The sequence below is a fragment of the Ammodytes marinus genome (genome assembly GCF_949987685.1).
Source record: "Ammodytes marinus genome assembly, chromosome: 8".
Classification (NCBI taxonomy): domain Eukaryota; kingdom Metazoa; phylum Chordata; class Actinopteri; order Uranoscopiformes; family Ammodytidae; genus Ammodytes; species Ammodytes marinus.
The window spans coordinates 22,248,851-22,268,208 of NC_137212.1; the positions used below are offsets into that span (position 1 = coordinate 22,248,851).

The following is a 19,358-nucleotide window of genomic DNA, read 5'->3' on the forward strand; positions in this document are numbered from 1 at the left end:
GGAGTAAGAACAAACAATGATTTCAATCTCATAATATTATGAAAAATATATATAAAATTCAACCAATCAAATCGATTGGCCGACAGACCTGTCTGTTTGCGGTCTGCTTCTGTATTGCGCATTCTCAACTAGAGGGTTTGTTTTGATTCCACGGCAGACAGTAGCGAGTAGCGACCATTGTAGAAAAGGCCCCAACGTTTTTTCTCAAATTGTGGTGGTGGGGGAAAGTGAGCCAAATGCTGTGGGGGAAAGTGAGCCACTGTCTCGTTTTCCCCCACCATGAGGCACAAGTTAAGTTTAGTCTTATACATATTTTAATGTAATATTACATAACGTATGTTTTATTTTAATGTCATACACATTGTAGAAAAGCCATCATGCCAAGGAAATACACCAGACGACCTGGGGCAACCACACAGAAAGAGCACCTTCTCATCTTTCCCTGTAACCTTCAGGGCTGGAATGTAGAGTAGGCCTGGTTGTAGAGTAGCCTATGACAAGCTGATGTTATAATCCAGTTGGGTCTTCTCCTGTGTTCTGAGTCCCAGGCTGTTCTCGCTGGTTCTGATTTTCCTATGCTTTGACCCCCAGACACAAGCTGGCTCTAAGGGTCTTGTGTTCTGACCCCCAGACTGTGTTCTAATCTAACTGGTTCTATCTTTCATTTGAATCTTATTAAAACCTTTTGAATTATAATATGTTGTATTTGATTTTGTTCAGAGTTACTTTCAAGTGTTTAGAAAATTTGCTTTGCTTAATTGACCCCATCATGATTTTACTAGTCCGACATTAGTTGTTAGTCATTAGTTACAATATGTGTTGTTATGGTAGTTTCAGAGTGGAAAAAGTAAGTGGTTCACTTTACCCCTTGATTTTTCTGGTCTGTCTCAGTTTACCCCACAGCTGGGGTAAAGTGAGCCACATGACAATTTTTTTTAAACAAACAAAAAATTCTGCTAATGCCCATTTCTAGGAAACACCCTGAATTAATGGGAAATGTGTAAATTTGAGTGATAAATCATTTTAGCTCGCTTAGAGGGGAGCAAATGTAAAAAGTGGCTCAGATTACCCCGTTCTCCCCTACAAGTAAATAAAGAGTGTGGAAAAATTAATTGATGCAAAATAATTATTTGTCAAATGCATGGCAATGACTGGTTCACTATACACTATTATTCTGTATAAAACATTTGAGTTAGCAAATAAACTAGCTTGACAAAAACAATGTGTGAGATATTTAATTCTTCAAACCTGTCATTAAAATAATCTTACTAAATGTTTAGTTTTTTGATCATGTCAACCTACTCCCTTGGTTAAAAGGAAGGAAGAAAGCTGATTGCATCACCGTCTATATCAAAAACCCGACAGATTCAACACACTACACATTTCTCATCCAAAACCGCCACACATAACCAAGCCATTTTTAATTGCATCATTTGCTCTTTGCATGCTTGCACACTTTCACAACCTTTTTCTTTTGTGGTTATGTAGAGATTACATAAACGTTATCTGATTCTTTTGAGTAGTCACGTTTACAGGACATTTTGACTGGGGGGATTTCAGGGCCCTCCCCCCAGAGCCCCCCACCCCTAAAATAGCCACTGCTCTAGAACAAAGCCTGGCCTTCAGCATCCCCAGTCAGTTTTTAATACATGTCACTTACAAAAATGCTCCCCTGTGGTCAAGTAAAACTCTTGTCATGCTTCTTCTCTAGACTTGTAGTGAGTCATGATGATATTATTCTATAGCATTAGTTTCTTACTTGTGACTGTGAGAAAACATACACTCAAACCTGAAACAGCCTTCATAAGTAAACATAGATAAGTCTACTGATGATGTATTCAACAAAATATTCACAACACCTTTCAAAGTAAGTTTAAATTAATACTGATATGTTTTATACTTTGTTGTCTTCTATTGCTTACCTATCAGTGTTTTAAGTTACAACTAAAATTCAATTCAATTCAATTCAAAAAACTTTATTTGTCCCCAGGGGGCAATTGAAGGCACATAGAGCAGCTGCATTACAAAGGACAAGGCCATGTCCAAACATAAAACAAACAAAAATACAGCGTTGCTACCTGGCAGACAATACACACAAGCACAGGTGTCTACAAATACACAAATATATATAAATATGTATAAAATATGCAAAATGCATGTTTATAAATGGAGAACTGACTCTTAAAAGTGTAAAATGTGTCAAATATGACAGAAATATAAAGTGCAATCAATTAAATAAATAAATACCATGCTGGTTATATTACAATTTTGAGGTGAATTGAAGCGAGGTATTTATGTTGTACCAGTTAATGGGAGTGAGAGGGCAAAACAGAGTTCAGAGTTCACGGCTTCGCCAGTCCATATGGGGAGGGCACGAGCCCGGGTGGGGGGTTTAGGAGGAGTTGAGGAGGTGAACAGCCTTGGGAACAAAGGTTGCTTTTCTCCTCTGTGTCCTGCAGCCGGGGCAGCGTAGTCGGCGCCCTGAGGGGAGCCACTCAAAGGCGGGGTGTAGAGCGTGTGAGGGGTCCTGCATAATTCTGTTGGCTAACCGGAGTGTTTGCTGGTCATGGATGGAGGAGAGAGTTCTTGTTGGAAGTCCAATTATCTTAGAGCAGACTCTGGCCGTACTCTCTAGGCGGTTTCTGTTTTGGAGGGTGATGGAGTGGAACCAGCAAGTTATGGAAAATGTACAGATACTTTCAATGAAGGAGTAATAGAAAGTTAGCAGTATCTTTTTGCTGACTCCAAAGGAATTTAGTTTCCTTAGGAGATACTTCCGCTGGTGACACTTTCTAAGGATCTCTTCAGTGTTCAAGGCATGAGCTGTCGCACCACTCCACACACTCCTGGAGAGCGGATCCATGCTGCTGTGAAGGACCTGAGAGCAGGGACAGGAGAACTGTGTCGTCTGCGTACTTCACCAGGTGACACTGAGGCTGTGTGGATCTGCAGTCATCTGTATAGAGGATGAAGAGCAAAGGTGAGAGCACACAGCCCTGAGAGGAGCCCGTCGAGGTGTGTCGGAGGTCGGAGAAGGTGTTGTTGACCCGGACTCTCTGTGACCTGTCGGTTAAAAAGTCCAGTATCCACCGGATGAGCTGGTCGTCTAGATGGAAGTAGGAAGTGAGTTTGTTCGCCAGGATGTGGGGCTGTAGTGTATTGAATGCAGAGGAGAAGTCTACAAACAAGAGTCTGGCTGATGTGTTGGGCCGCTCTAGATGTTTGTGTGCCGTGTCAATGATAAATGCTTTTGCGTCGTCCACACCTCTGCCTGCGCGGTAAGCATACTATAGTGAGTCCATCAGGGCGTCGGTTACAGTGAGGATGTGTTTTTTAACGACCCTCTCCATGGCCTTCATCACCAGGGATGTGAGGGCCACAGGCCTGAGGTCGTTCAGAGTGTTGATGGTGCTTTTCTTTGGGATGGGGATGACTGTAGAGTGTTTCCACAGCTGGGGGACTGTGCTGGTGTCCATGGATCTCTGAAACAGGGTTTGGAACACTCCCCCCTTTTGCTCAGCACAGAACCTCAGGACGCGGCCACAGATGTTGTCTGGGCCAGGAGAGCTGTTCTCCCTGGTCCTCCTGAGGGCTCTCACCACCTCCTCTGTTTTAAGGGTGAGTGTGGAGTCACCAGGTTTCAGTGTTGTTAATGTATCTGCCATTTGGGTGGAGTTGTCAGTCTCAAACCTGGTGAAAAAGGAATTGAGGTCGTTAGGGAGATATGTAGAGCTGCTACCCGCCACCTGGATGGTTTTGTGGTTGGTAGTGATGGTGTTAACAGCAGCCATGGTTTTGAGGCCCTGCCAGGCTGAGCGGAGGTTCCCCTGGGTGAATTTTTCCTCTACCTTGTTCTTGTACTTCAGCTTAGCAGTTTTAATGGCGCGCTTAACTTCCCTGTTGACCTCCTTCTTTTCGGACTCTGAGCCAGTGAAGAAAATCCTTTTTTTCTTGTTGAGAATTTCCTTCAGTTCTTTTGTAATCCAGGGCTTATTGTTTGGGAAGATGGTGACCGTTTTGGAGGGGATGATGTTGTCCACACAGAAATTGATGTAAGATGAGACAGTGTCCACTTGCTCCTCCATGTCTTTTGAAGGGGTGAGGAGGTTATTCCAGTCTGTGGATTCAAAGCATCCTTGCAGCGCTTGGATGCTGTCGCTAGTCCACTGCTTGATGTTTTTAATAACCTTATTTGCCCTCCTTATGACAGGTGTGTAAGCTGGAGCAAGCAGGATGGTGTTGTGGTCGGCAGTGCCAAGAGGGGGGAGGGCTATGGACCTGAAAGCATCTGGTACAGAGCCATAGCATTTATCCAGTGTCCTCCCACGGCGAGTGGTGCATGTTACATACTGTTGGAAGCCTTTGAGTGATTTATCAGGAGAGCAATGGTTAAAATCACCCAGGATGAATTTTGGGGAGTCTGGTGAGATGTGTTCCAGTCTATTTAATGAGCTTGTGATGTGCTCAGTGGCAGTAGCTGCGTTTGCTCTGGGGTGGATGTAAGCCAGGATGATAAAAAGTTGAGGAAACTCTCTGGGAAGGTAAAAGGGTCGTAGGGAGACAGCCAGGAGCTCGATGTCAGGGTTGCACAGTTTCTCTCTCACTACGACTGTGGAGCACCAGCGGGTGTTTACATAGAGACACACGCCGCCACCATGTTGTTTACCGGTGCGCTCACTGTCCCGGTCGAGTCTGAGAGGGGGTGCGAAGCCATCAATATGCGTCGTGCTTTCTTCATCGTTCTTATTTAACCACGTTTCGGTGAAAGCAAGAATAGAGGCACTTCTATATTCATGCATGTGGTTAACTTTGGCTTGTAACTCATCCAATTTGTTGCGGAGGGAGCGCACATTGGCCAAGATGATAGACGGAAGCGGCCGTTGTTTACATTTCTCCCGTTTAAGCCTAGCTTTAATTCCTCCCTTTTTCTTGCCCCTTCTAGTTACCTTTTTTTTTATTGTGAGCGTGGTTGTGTGTGCTGGATGAATTCTTGCGGATTATTTCTTCTGGAAAAGTATCCGTGGTGCAGGTGAGATGAGATGAGAGTCCGAGCTGCAGCAAAAAGTCTCTTGTGTAGGTGATCTTGCCGTCGGGAATATTGTTCCGATTTGCAGAAACGGACTCACAGATAATCCACATTTGAAGAAGAGTCCATATGAGTGCGCGGATATCCATGCTGGAAAACAGTTAATCCGGGGAGGGCGAGAAAAAAGCTTGTTGCTCAGGTTCGCCAGGTAAACACAGGTAACAATGGAGGCTGCTCCGAATGGGCTTATCCTCGGCCAGGTAGCGATTCAAAACAAACAAACAGCGATGCAAGTACACACCATACATGGACACAATGAGTCCAGTATTTCTTTACACAATGCGTAAAGTAGCCTAGTGTAAGAGACAAAACACAACGAAAGCTGCTCTACGAGCTGACCGGTCGACCGCACGAGCAGCGACCCGGATATGAGATGAAGGAATTCCTCAATCCAAATGACTGATGACCATCCTAAAAATCTAAAATGGCACTACACTTAAAAAAAAGAATGTCCAACTCTGAATTAAAACATCAGCCGACTGTGTAATGGTTCTCATTTACACTGCTGTCAGTTGAATAACGAGAAAAATAAAAACATTCAGCTGTAGTTATGTGACTGTGGGAACATTAATGCACAAGTCTGCAGCTGGAAACTGTGGTTTCTATGGTTTATCAAGTCAGCTGTTCATAATGTGTCACACCAAAGAACATTGGTAGTCTAGGTGGTCTGTTCTTTTTGCTTAACATGTTTGGTGAGCTTAATGTTATTTGACGTGGCTATGTAGCACAAAAAGTGAGCTGATGGACTTGTTTGCTGTTACAGTTAATTTACAATCATCAGAGGAAATATTGTTATATTATTTGTTATTATATCATAATTATATATACAGTATCTCACAAAAGTGAGTACACCCCTCATATTTCTTCAAATATTTCATTATATCTTTCCATGGGAAAACACTGAAGAAATTACACTTTGATATAATGTAAAGTAGTCAGTGTACAGCTTGTATAACAGTGTAAATTTACTGTCGCCTCAAAATAACTCGACACACAGCCATTAATGTCTAAACTGAAGGCAACAAAAGTGAGTACACCCCTAAGAAAAAATGTCCAAATTGGGCCCAAAGTGTCAATATTTTGTGTGGCCACCATTATTTTCCAGCACTACCTTAACCCTCTTGGGCATGGAGTTCACCAGAGCTTCTCAGGTTCCCACTGGAATCCTCTTCCACTCATTCATGACAACATCACGGAGCTGGTCGATATTAGAGACCTTGTGCTCCTCCATCTCCCGTTTCAAGAAGCCCCAAAGATGCTCAATAGGGTTTAGGTCTGGGGACATGCTTGGCCAGTCCATCACCTTTACCCTCAGCTTCTTTAGCAAGCCACTGGTCGTCTTGGAGGTGTGTTTGGGGTCGTTATCATGTTGCAAAAAATTTGGTCAGTTGGAAATCAAGGCAGCCCGCGCCCCAACTACCCCCCCCCCCCCTGACAACTCACGGCGCCCCACCATTTGAGAAGCACTGCTGTAAGGTATGTTTCCCTGTCAGTTCATAGACAATTGAAACAGGGTTAATGTTCTGATAAATTGAATAAAATAAATGAGGCTTCTTCCTTCTCACAGGGGGATTCCGGCGGTCCTCTGGTGTGCAGTGGGACGGCTGTCGGCGTCGTTTCCTTCAACATGAGGAAAAACTGTGACTACCCGAATGTGCCCAATGTCTATACGAATATATCCAAGCACCTTCACTGGATTAAAAAGGTTATCAAGCAAAACAGTTGTTAAACTATTGTTAAATGTAACAATTCCTCATACTTTTGTTATATTGTATCGCACCGGTTGCTCTGCATTGGAACAGCTTTCCATTTAGCATATTAAATCCCGTCAAAACTGACTTTTATTGAATGAGTACTTATTGTGTGCTGTGTTAAAGTGCCTCTGTTAATGTTTGCTCCTGACCTGAAATACAAAATAAAACTTCAGTGCCAAATGTCAATACTGGAACTACATTTTTCATCATAAGACAAGAAAGTTATGTTAGTTGAAATATAACAGAGTTTCTTTCCAAAACATATTCACAAACCTTTCAGGGCATGTTTGAAATAGAATAATTTAAGTTCTGGTGGCAGTGAAAAGACCCAGCACAGCGGCCGGAGAGCCAGGAAACGGTTCTTATGGTTCATCTAGTTTGTCACAGAAGTTAAACAAATGTTTCAGAGGCCTGTGTCAAGTAGATCCACCCCAAAGATATTTGGTCTCGCCTCTGTGTTTTTACGAAGAAAAACGAATCAAACTAAGGTTCTCTTCATTTATGATGAGTAGTATCCACTCATGTTAGTGAGATCCTGGCCGCTTTCAGCCTCCATACCTGCCAATTTGTGACTTGTTTAAATTTTGTATATCACCAGCTTTCTTGACAAGCTCTACTAGGCAAGAAAGTACAAATAAATTAGTGTCAAACATGCTAAATGAAAATGTTTCTGTTTGTTTATAGAAAATGCCAACTGGTTTGTGGGTTGAAAATGGAAGGCACATAGTATAAAGGGAATTGCCGTTTTTCACAACAGACATGGTAGATAATGGAAGACTGTTGTGATCACTGCTGGCTGTTGTGCGTTCCTCCTCCTCCTTCTGCCACTCCCACTCCTCCTGTCTGCCTCACACCTGGTCTGCATCACTAATCAACTCACCTACTTCACCTCTGGCTTCCCTGCTGTCGTCGCCAGATCGTACTACTCCTCACCGTGGTAACTATACGTGACTGGCTCCAGTTGATTCTTTCCCCTGTCTCTGTTTCTCGCTGTGCTTTCCGTGATCATAACCCTAATGCTGTTTTTCCTCTGCCTGCAGTTTCCCGGATCACTACCTCCAGCCTACCTACCAGCTTCACTACCCCCGGCTTCCTCATTCACCACCTGCTCCCCTCCTCGTTAAATAAACCTTTTCATCATATTCTACAACTGTCTCTGCCTGCTCTTGGGTCCGGTATCAAACCATAACATAACGATCTGGCCAAGATGGACCCAGCGGACATGGACAGTATCCGCGGAGCTCTCGCCGCCCAAGGCTCTCAGGTTGCGGAGCACAGCAAAGCCCTCTGGGACGCTATGGAAGCCTTTAAGAATCTCGCTACTCAAGTTACTCAGTTGGGTGCGCAATTGGACTTACTGGCCTCCCACATCACAGCGCTTCCACTGCCAGCGGCACCTCCGCCTGCTCCCACTCTCCCGTCACACCTGCCACGAGCTCGTGAGCCTTTCATTCCTGCGCCGGAGCGCTACGCTGGGGACATGGGTACGTGCAGACCTTTTTTGATCCAGTGTTCCCTAGTTTTCAGTTAGCAGCCTCTCACCTACCCCACTGAAAAGGCGAAGATCGCTTACATTATGGGGTCACTTAAGGGTAATGCACTAGCGTGGGCTTCAGCATTATGGGACAGTGATTCCCCAGTTAATGACAATTTTGACCTTTTTGTAGCTGAGATGAGGAAAGTTTTTGATCACTCAGTAGAGGGAGGGGACGCCGCTAAGCGGCTTGTTTCATTACGTCAGGGCTTCCGCAGTGTAACTGAGTTCTCCGTCGAGTTCAGGACCTATGCAGCCAGGTCGGGCTAGAACGACAAGTCTCTACGTGGGCTTTTTCTTTCCGGCCTCAGTGAGTCAATCAAGGATGAGCTGGCTAATAGGGAGGAGGCTGACACTCTCGATGGAATGATCTCCCTGTCCATCCGGCTGGATAATCGCCTACGCGAGCGGTGTAGGGAGAAGACGGGCAGCTCCGTGCCCCCGGCATCCGCTGCTTCCCGTTCTCCACCCTTCCCTGAAACTGCCCTCTCTGCTCCCGTGACGCGTGCTGTCACTGAAGAGGAACCCATGCAGTTGGGGCGCACACGTCTCACCCAGGCTGAGCGGCTTCATCGGATTAAGACCGGAGTGTGTCTGTACTGTGCGCTGCCCGGGCATCTCATCTCCACCTGTCCGTCACTGCCCAAGGGACAGGGCTCAACAGTGAGGCTAGGGGCCCTGCTGTGCCACGCCCCCTCCGTTCCCGTTTCTCACTGTTCTCGCTCACTGCTGGATGCCACTCTCCTGTCCCTCGGGTATCCCTTTCCTGTATCGGCCCTGGTGGATTCTGGAGCGGAGGAGAACTTCATTGATGCCGGCTTCGCATCTCAGGTTGGCATTAGTTTGGAACAATTACCCTCTCCCTTAACCGTTAACGCCTTAGATGGCCGCCACCTGGCCCTTATTACTCACCGTACCAAGCCCCTTGAGTTAATTGTTTCTGGTAATCACCACGAGATGCTTCAGTTTCATGTCATCCTGTCTCCCCATACTCCCCTGGTGCTGGGTCACCCCTGGCTCAAGCTACACAATCCCCAATTTGACTGGTCTTCCATTATATAAAGAAGAAAATATTGATAAAGGTTATGAAATATTCTTGGGGATATTTAAATTGTTGTATGATAAATATTGCCCAATAAAAGAAATTAAAATGAAATTAAAATATTCAGATAGTCCATGGATAACTAAGGGATTACAAAATGCCTGCAAAAAGAAAAATACACTATATAAATAATTTATAAAGCTTAGAACCAAAGATGCTGAACATAAATATAAGAAATATAAAAATAAACTAACTAACATTATGAGAATTAGTAAGAAAGAATATTATAGAAAATTAATAGATAATAATAAAAACAATATTAAAGGTCTATGGAAGATACTGAATAATGTTATTGGAAATGGTTCTAGACAAGTTAATTATCCGCATGAGTTTATTGAAAATTATATGACTATTGATAATATGGATGATGCAGTAAATGGCTTCAACCAATATTTTGTAAATGTTGGACCAATACTGGCTGAAAAAATACCTGTTCCTGTGAGATCTGATGACAGGATTAATGATTTCATAGACATTAATCCAAAATCAATGTTTCTAACAGCAGTGGAAGAGAGTGAAATTATAGAGATTGTCAATAAATGCAAAAATAAAACTTCTACTGACTAAAGTGACATTGATATGAGAATAGTCAAAGAGGTAATTCACGGAATTTCGAAGCCATTAACGCACATCTGTAATTTATCATTTAAAACTGGTAAATTCCCAAGAAAAATGAAAATTGCAAAAGTCATACCGCTGTACAAAACTGGAGACAAACACCACTTCACAAACTACAGGCCTATTTCACTGCTTCCTCAATTCTCAAAAATCTTAGAAAAAGTATTTGCTGCTAGACTTAATAAATTCATCAATAAACACAATTTACTAACTGACAGCCAATACGGATTCAGACCCAACCGATCCACTTCATTAGCAGTCATTGAGCTAATTGAAAAGATTACAAATTCCCTGGACCAAAAGAAATATGCAGCTGGTGTTTTTATTGATCTCAAAAAAGCATTTGATACCATAAATCATGATATATTAATTAATAAATTAGAACGGTATGGTATCAGGGGGGTTGTATTAAACTGGCTGAGGAGCTATCTACAGCACAGGCAACAGTTTGTGAAGATGGGTGAATACGTGTCAGCTTGTTTGGACATTGCTTGTGGGGTCCCCCCCAGGGGTCAGTGTTAGGGCCAATTCTTTTTATTCTCTACATAAATGACATATGTAAAACATCAAATATTTTACAATTTGTGTTATTTGCAGATGACACAAATATTTTTTGTACGGGAGAGGACTTGCAGCAGCTTCTGGAGTCAATTACATCTGAAATGAGCAAATTTAAAAAGGTGGTTTGACAATAATAAATTATCATTGAATTTAAGCAAAACAAAAATCATGTTGTTTGGAAATTGTAATTTAAATAGTGATGTAAATGTCAAGATAGATGGTGTTAATATTGAAAGAGTGTATGTAAATACATTCCTGGGTGTGACAATAGACCACAAGCTATGCTGGAAACCTCACATAAAACATGTTAAATCTAAACTGTCACGAAGCATCTCAGTCCTGGGTAAAGCAAAGCATATATTGGATCACAAATCATTGCATATTCTTTACTGCTCAATGAGCTTACCTTATTTAAATTACTGTGTGGAGGTCTGGGGGACCACTTACAAAAGCTCACTGCAACCACTAGTCACACTTAAAAAACGAGCCATAAGAATAATCAATAAAGCTGGATATTATGATCACACCAACCTCCTCTTTTTACATTCCCGCATCATAAAGTTCAATGACCTGGTTGAATATCAAGTTGCACAAATCATGTTCAAAGCTAGAAATAAACTGCTACCAGGTAACATACAAAAACTTTTCTTTGACCGAGAGGGGGGTTACAATTTGAGGCAACAGTTAAACTTTAAGACACTGGCGGTACGCACGACTTTAAAATGTCATTGCATCTCAATTGGGGGTGTGAAACTGTGGAATGGGATGAGCACGGAGCTAAAGCAATGTCCAAACATGATCCAGTTTAAAAAAAGGTTCAAAGCAATGATTTTCATAAGGTACAGGGATGAGGGTGTGAAGTAAGAAGGTAATTATAATTATATGGATAAATATACTGATTGTATAGATATGTAGATATGGATATATTGATTGTTTATAAATATAAATATAGATATATGCATTGTATAAATATATAAAACATTTATAGTATATTAAGTTGTATGTAAATGGCAAATATAGTATCGCCAATAGTACAGAGAATATATGGATAAGAGAAGCGAATATAATTATTATTTTTATTTTATTTTATTTTATTTTTTATTTTTTTTATTTAATAAATATTTTGATTTTTAATTTTTTAAGGAAAGGGGTAGGATTAAATAAGTGTATACTTCTTCCTGCTCCTTTTCAGGCATATCTCTTTTGGGAAAAAAAAAAAAAAAAAGTGGTGAGTTGGAGCACTTTTTGCCATTCCACCTGCTTACAATCTGCTCTGTCTCCAGCAGAGGGAGGTGTTCCGTTGCCACAGGAACCTCCCGACCTCTCCTTGGTTCCCTCACATTATCATGACCTGGGAGAGGTGTTTAGTAAGTGTTGTGCGCTCAGCCTGCCTCCTCATCGCTCCTATGACTGTGCCATTGATCTCCTCCCCGGCGCCCCTTTGACCAGTAGTCGCCTATACAGGTCCTTCTCATATAATTAGCATATTGTGATAAAGTTAAATATTTTCTGTAATGTACTGATAAACATTAGACTTTCATATATTTTAGATTCATTACACACAACTGAAGTAGTTCAAGCCTTTTATTGTTTTAATATTGATGATTTTGGCAAAAAAGTAAAGAAAAACCAAAAATCCCGATCTCAAAAAATTAGCATATTTCATCCGACCAATAAAAGAAAAGTGTTTTTAATACAAAAAAGTCAACCTTCAAATAATTATGTTCAGTTATGCACTCAATACTTGGTTGGGAATCCTTTCGCAGAAATGACTGCTTCAATGCGGCGTGGCATGGAGGCAATCAGCCTGTGGCACTACTGAGGTGTTATGGAGGCCCAGGATGCTTCGATAGCGGCCTTAAGCTCATCCACAGTGTTGGGTCTGGTGTCTCTCAACTTCCTCTTCACAATATCCCACAGATTCTCTATGCGGTTCAGGTCAGGAGAGTTGGCAGGCCAATTGAGCACAGTAATACCATGGTCAGTAAACCATTTACCAGTGGTTTTGGCACTGTGAGCAGGTGCCAAGTCTTGTTGAAAAATGAAATCTTCATCTCCATAAAGCTTTTCAGCAGATGGAAGCATGAAGTGCTCCAAAATCTCCTGATAGCTGGCTGCATTGACCCTGCCTTTGATAAAACACAGTGGACCAACACCAGCAGCTGACATGGCGCCCAGACCATCACTGACTGTGGGTACTTGACACTGGACTTCAGGCATTTTGGCATTTCCTTCTCCCCAGTCTTCCTCCAGACTCTGGCGCCTTGATTTCCGAATGACATGCAAAATTTGCTTTCATCCGAAAAAAGTACTTTGGACCACTGAGCAACAGTCCAGTGCTGCTTCTCTGTAGCCCAGGTCAGGCGCTTCTGCCGCTGTTTCTGGTTCAAAAGTGGCTTGACCTGGGGAATGCGGCACCTGTAGCCCATTTCCTGCACACGCCTGTGCACGGTGGCTCTGGATGTTTCTACTCCAGACTCAGTCCACTGCTTCCGCAGGTCCCCCAAGGTCTGGAATCGGCCCTTCTCCACAATCCTCCTCAGGGTCCGGTCACCTCTTCTGGTTGTGCAGCGTTTTCTGCCACACTTTTTCCTTCCCACAGACTTCCCACTGAGGTGTCTTGATACAGCACTCTGGGAACAGCCTATTCGCTCAGAAATTTCTTTCTGTGTCTTACCCTCTTGCTTGAGGGTGTCAATGATGGCCTTCTGGGCAGCAGTCAGGTCGGCAGTCTTACCCATGATTGCGGTTTTGAGTAATGAACTAGGCTGGGAGTTTTTAAAAGCCTCAGGAATCTTTTGCAGGTGTTTAGAGTTAATTAGTTGATTCAGATGATTAGGTTAAGAGCTTGTTTAGAGTACCTTTTCATGATATGCTAATTTTTTGAGATAGGAATTTGGGGTTTTCATGAGCTGTATGCCAAAATCATCAGTATTAAAACAACAAAAGACCTGAAATATTTCAGTTGGTGTGCAATGAATCTAAAATATATGAAAGTTAAATTATTATCATTACATTATGGAAAATAATCAACTTTATCACAAGCTAATTATATGAGAAGGACCTGTATAACTTTTTTTTTATGCAAATGTATTTGGGGTTTTACCTAAAACTTTATGTGAGTAAAGGTTTCTGCTCGCGACTTACCTTGCCTGATACTGGAAAATATGTAAAATTCCGCTAATATTCGATGGTTTTACCATAATTTTGTTCCCTGAATGCCATGCACATGTACTTCAGTAGTTTCCAGCATGTTTTAAATAGTGCCACTGTCTTCCTCATCCTTAGAAATGTAGGATTAGCCACCAGAACCAAGATCCTATAGGTGGTCTAGAACCTAAGCTACATGTAAAATGACAACCGTCGTAGTTATTATCAGAAAAACTGGGAACATTTTCTTGAATGTTAAAAATAACTATTTTACTGAATTCCCTGAGTCAGAATTATATGGAAAAATTTGTTAATTTGCCTCTGCACCACAAAGCATCACAATTCAGAATCCCCCAAAGCATTACAATTCAGGATCTGTTTGAATAGTGCGTAAGTTACACATACAGTATAGAGAGAGAGAGAGAGAGAGAGAGAGAGAGAGAGAGAGAGATTTTTATTGTAAGGGAATTTGGTGCGATAGATTGGTGGCTCTAAGTATTTTTGTCTTATTTATTGCCTTTTCTCTCTCATTCACTTGAAAAAATAGTTTTATCAACAAGCTGGTTTTTCCAATTTAACCGTTTTACTGAGCTGTTTTTTTTAACGTTTTTCTTAATAAGCAGGGGTCGCCTGCTAAGTGCCTGCATATCCCCCAGAAAGTGGGTATTTGCACCCCTGCTTGTAAAGCATGAACAGCCGAACGCATAGGCTACAGTGCAAGAGGTTTGATGGTCTTCAAGGAGCAGAGTGCACGCGCATCAGGTTCCGCCTCAGCGTGAGCGATGACGTCACATATTTAATGAGTCAGAACTCCACTAGTCCCACTGTCTTCGCTAGTCAGATTCGTCCCGGGACACATCCTCATCGGACTGGCGCTATCAAGAGAGGTAAATTGCCTTTATACTGTATATCCTTGAAAGAGCTTTTTCGCTCGGCGTGTCACGCGAAATTGTGGGAAATAAAGGGAAATAAAAGCAGCTTATGAAGGCTGTAGGCTAGACTAAAGCATGTTCTGGAAAATCTTAGTCTCGAATTTTAACCGCTTCGTTTCAGAAAGTTTGCTGCTTTTTTACGTCTTTATTGACAATTAACGATGAAAAAAAAGTCAAACTGTGACTTGTGCCTTTGGTGCGTGGGAACACTTTCTTTTATGCAGAACAGTGTTTTTTAATTATTGTGTTTACTCATGATCCTTAACATGCAAAAAATAATGTGCTCATAGGCTATCCAGTTACCGTTTTATGCGTAGGCTACATTCTTGTGAATTTCATTCAATTGGAAAATTGGTTAGGTTTGATTGTTTGTTCATTCGGATCCCCATAAGTTTCAGCATAAGCTATAAATATTCTTCCTGGGGTCCTGCAGTTTTCAATGTGACAATATAATTAACACAATCACATTACACAAAATAGGCCTACAACTAATCTACATTAACAAAACATACTGTTGATTCAATGAAACAAAAATCAAAGAAAAGCAGACATTACATTATACGTGATAGCAAAAAAGACCATGTGACCAACACACTACTACGTGTCTTTGAAGGTAATATTATTGAAGTGATTTATTTTTGTTTTATTGTTTAATATTATTTGTGAGCAAGTTCCATTCACACATTGCTCTGGAGCTTGCTGTAGCCTATGTTACAGAATATTGCTCTGATATTTTTTTTGCTTTCAGTAAAATAAAACGACCTCCAACTGCATGCATTTTTTATGGTGTGTAACTAAAGAATAGTTTTTTTGTACAAAGTAAAGGGAGTTTTAGTTGTTATGACATTCCGTTAGAAAACCATCAATGAATACTGTAATCTATTTTTAACTTTAAACCAGGAAATACTTTAATGCATTTTACTGAAATTTGATCTCAACCCACATGAGAGAGCTACATGTGCAGCAGTATTCTTTACCAGTTGTAGTTTTGTTATATAACTTATTGAAATACTAGACCAAGCCACTTAACAGTTTTTTTAGAGACATTTAAATAAGTTCTTTCTGCTGATCCAGTCTACCATTGACTGCAACTCAGGTAGGTAAGTTGTGCAAGACATATCTTTTTGATTTAGTTTCTAAGATATTTTTATATAATGATATATACAGTATAAGTTATGTTATAACTTGATTAAAAAATGTAGTTTAAAAAAATAATAGGGACACATTATTAGGGACTGGTTTTGGCCTCTAGGTCAAATTTAAATAGTTAAACATTTTGGTTTGTTTGTTTTTATTGCAGGTCTCAAGACAATGATGGAGCTAATGACTGCTAGCCCTTTCTATCCCATCAATACAACAGATGCCACTGGAAAAAATGTATCCCTGTATGATGACGATGACGAGTATGACTATAAGGATGAGCATGCTGAGCTGGGACAGTCTCTCAACATCGTGTCTCTCATCGTTTACTGCCTGGCCTTTGTTCTCGGGGTCCTCGGGAATGGAGTGGTTATCTGGGTGACCGGGTTCAAGATGAAGAAAACAGTTAACACAGTTTGGTTCCTCAACCTCGCCGTGGCCGACTTCCTCTTCACAGCTTTCCTGCCCCTGAGTGTGTCATATCTGGCTTTGGGTTTCCATTGGCCTTTCGGCAAGTTCATGTGCAAACTGAACAGCACCATGAGCTTTCTGAACATGTTTGCCAGTGTCTACATTCTGGTGGTCATCAGTGTGGACAGATATGTGTCCGTGGTGTGGCCAGTCTGGGCCAAGAATCACCGAAATGTACGAAAAGCGTCCGGTGTGAGTCTGGGTGTTTGGGTGCTGGCTCTTATTCTCAGCGCCCCAGATTTCATCTTCAGGGACACTGCCCCATCAAACTGCAATGAGGTTATCAACTGTTTCTACAACTTTGCCCTTTCCGATGATTATGAAACACCATCTGTGAAAGAGCTGCGACAGTTTCGTCATCAGGCCATGACCATCACCCGTTTCCTCTTGGGATTTGTTATCCCCTTCACTGTCATTGTCTCCTGTTATGCTGTGATAATCCATCGTATCCGGAGGAATCCCACCCTGGCCAGCCAGTCAGGTCGTGCCTTCAAGATCATAGCTGCTGTCATTACCGCTTTCTTCCTGTGCTGGGCTCCTTTTCACATCATGGCTCTAATTGAGATGGTCAGTCACATGGCTGATCATACAAATGAAACATTGGGCCATGTCACCACCATCGGGATTCCTATAACCACCAGCCTGGCCTTCCTCAACAGTTGCCTGAACCCACTGCTCTATGTGTTCATGGGCCAAGACTTCAAGGATAAAGTCCGTAAATCCATCCTGAGTGTATTGGAGACTGCTTTCCAGGAGGACACATCTCGCTCTCACACTGACACAAAATTTGTGGAAACCAGTCATAGCAGAGATAAGTCAATTCCTACTGATGTATAAGAATGTCCATCACACAAAGAAAGATATTTTACAAATTGAACTGAATGCTATTAATTTCATGTTCTTTTTATCTGGCCTTTTGCACATTTTATAATATTAAAACATTTCCTTCTGAAAGAGTTGACAGTGACACAGAGGTTGATGGAGACAATTTCTTGATTGGCTAAGTGGTCTTATTTAATCCTATAGAGAAAATGTATATATAGACCTATATGCAGCCCTATAGCTAAAGGCTTAGATGATATGTAAAATGCAATTTTCTGGAGGGAACTCAGCTGTAATTTTTAATTAAGGTATGTTTCAAACTACTTTGTTCTTGCCTATAGGCCTATATGGGCCTGCAAAAAAAAAAAAAATCAGTAATTTAAATATATTGTAATCATAGCTTACATTCATAGATAACTGACCTCACAGAACATATCTGAATATAGAATATTTTCTGAAGTGAATTTGATTCTGAAATACAGCATAAATGGCGGCGTGACAGCAATTACATTTCTTAAAAGCATCGCCCCCATCTACAGCTACTTCCCATTTCCTACTCACACCCAACTCAACCCAGCTTCCCCTAAGAAGAAATGTCCGTCATATTGTGGGCACCCCCTCTGTCATTTGAACATAAAAACAAAAAGAAACAAAACAAAAATGTAATTGGATCAGGCCCGGTTCTAGAAAGTTAGATTAGGGTGGGCCTGTAGAAATTTTAGGTGGGCACACTGGGCAGAGAGACCGAAGATGTGCGCGCAGAGCGTGCGAGCAGAATTTTTTTGCCCTCTGCGTCTGCTTTTTGGCACATTTACTGTGAATTGTGTAGAACACAATATGCAAATAAACTTTGAGTGTTGCTGTGTGGGAGATTTGATTCTTGCATGTTTTTTTTTCCAAAATGTTTATGAATAACATATAATATACATTATATACAACATAATGTATCTTTTTTTTAATCGCAGTATTAACTGTAGGCAGCCTGAGCTGATTGAAGAGAAAGCTTTGGGACTGGGCAACCTGGATGGTGGTAGTCCAGAGCTATATACTATACTCACTATATAGATACTGTATATAGTTTTTCCACTATTGGCTCCAATGTCCAACTGGGTGAAGATAGTAGCCAGCCAAGGTCACAACCCTGCTAGGGGGGACCGGGGGTATGCCCCCCGGGAGATTTTTTTTTTACCTTTTTAAAGTGAAATGCATGAATCTGGTGCACTTTGAGAGGAAAATTAAGAGGCTAAATCTGAGGAATTTTGTGTGAACAAATAATTTGGAGACACTGGGTCGGATGAATTAGAAGCTATTGAAGAAAGACACATGGATTTTCCATAGAAATATAAATTTGAAATAAAATATTATGCAGGGTCCTCTCGGATGGGCTTAGAGCTCTTTTTCTTTTACGGGACATATTTTTCTGTAATATAATGAATTCATTGAAATGCAGTGAGAGGAACGAAGCAGAAGAACTCTGTTGTCCAGTTATCTTTTTTTCCACAGACGAGGCTGAAATAGGCTTTAGACTATACACTGTGCATGGGCAACTGAGGGCAGCCCCATTTTCAAATATTTTTAAATAAACTCAATACACACTGTGCATGCCATGGACTTGAACGTGACGTGATCAGTTAACCTCGGATTACCTCCCAGATGAACTGATTCAATTATTAAGCAATTAACTATCTACCAAAACATTGTATTCCTTTTATTGTATGATAATTTACATTTACATAATATGATGTTGATATCAAACACACAAACTAAAAACAAATAAAAAAAAAAATTGGGGGGGGGGGGGGGCCCCACTGGCAGTCGGGACCCTATGCAACCGCTCATTTCGCTTATGCCTCGGGCCGGCTCTGCTGACCAGTGACCACTATAAGCAGGTGGGTAACTTGGAGGCAGGCTGTCCTGCCCACCCAATAATACAATTAGAAGCAATGCATGGTAATGGAATAGTAGTAGAAAACTTTATTGTCCCCGTGGGGCAGTTGGGTTTGCGGCACAGTCGCACTTCATGACATGACATCAGACAAATGACACAAACAGATAGTCCATACATCAGACACTGACAGACATAACATGAAGAACATACATTACACACTTCAATGCACTATACACCTTTGGACATGACCAGGCCAGCTGGACATCTAGCTTATTTTGACTGATTTAAGGCTTTTATGGC

General features: G+C 41.6%; 1 protein-coding gene across 1 annotated transcript; it reads left to right on the top strand.

Moving 5' to 3' along the window:
• Positions 1–16,048: 16,048 nt before the first annotated feature.
• Positions 16,049–17,185, top strand: LOC307254450 (chemerin-like receptor 1; the record flags this gene model as incomplete). Its single annotated transcript, XM_080032842.1, has 1 exon — positions 16,049–17,185. One exon carries the CDS (start codon positions 16,049–16,051, stop codon positions 17,183–17,185), a length of 1,137 nt encoding a protein of 378 aa, XP_079888968.1.
• Positions 17,186–19,358: the final 2,173 nt, after the last annotated feature.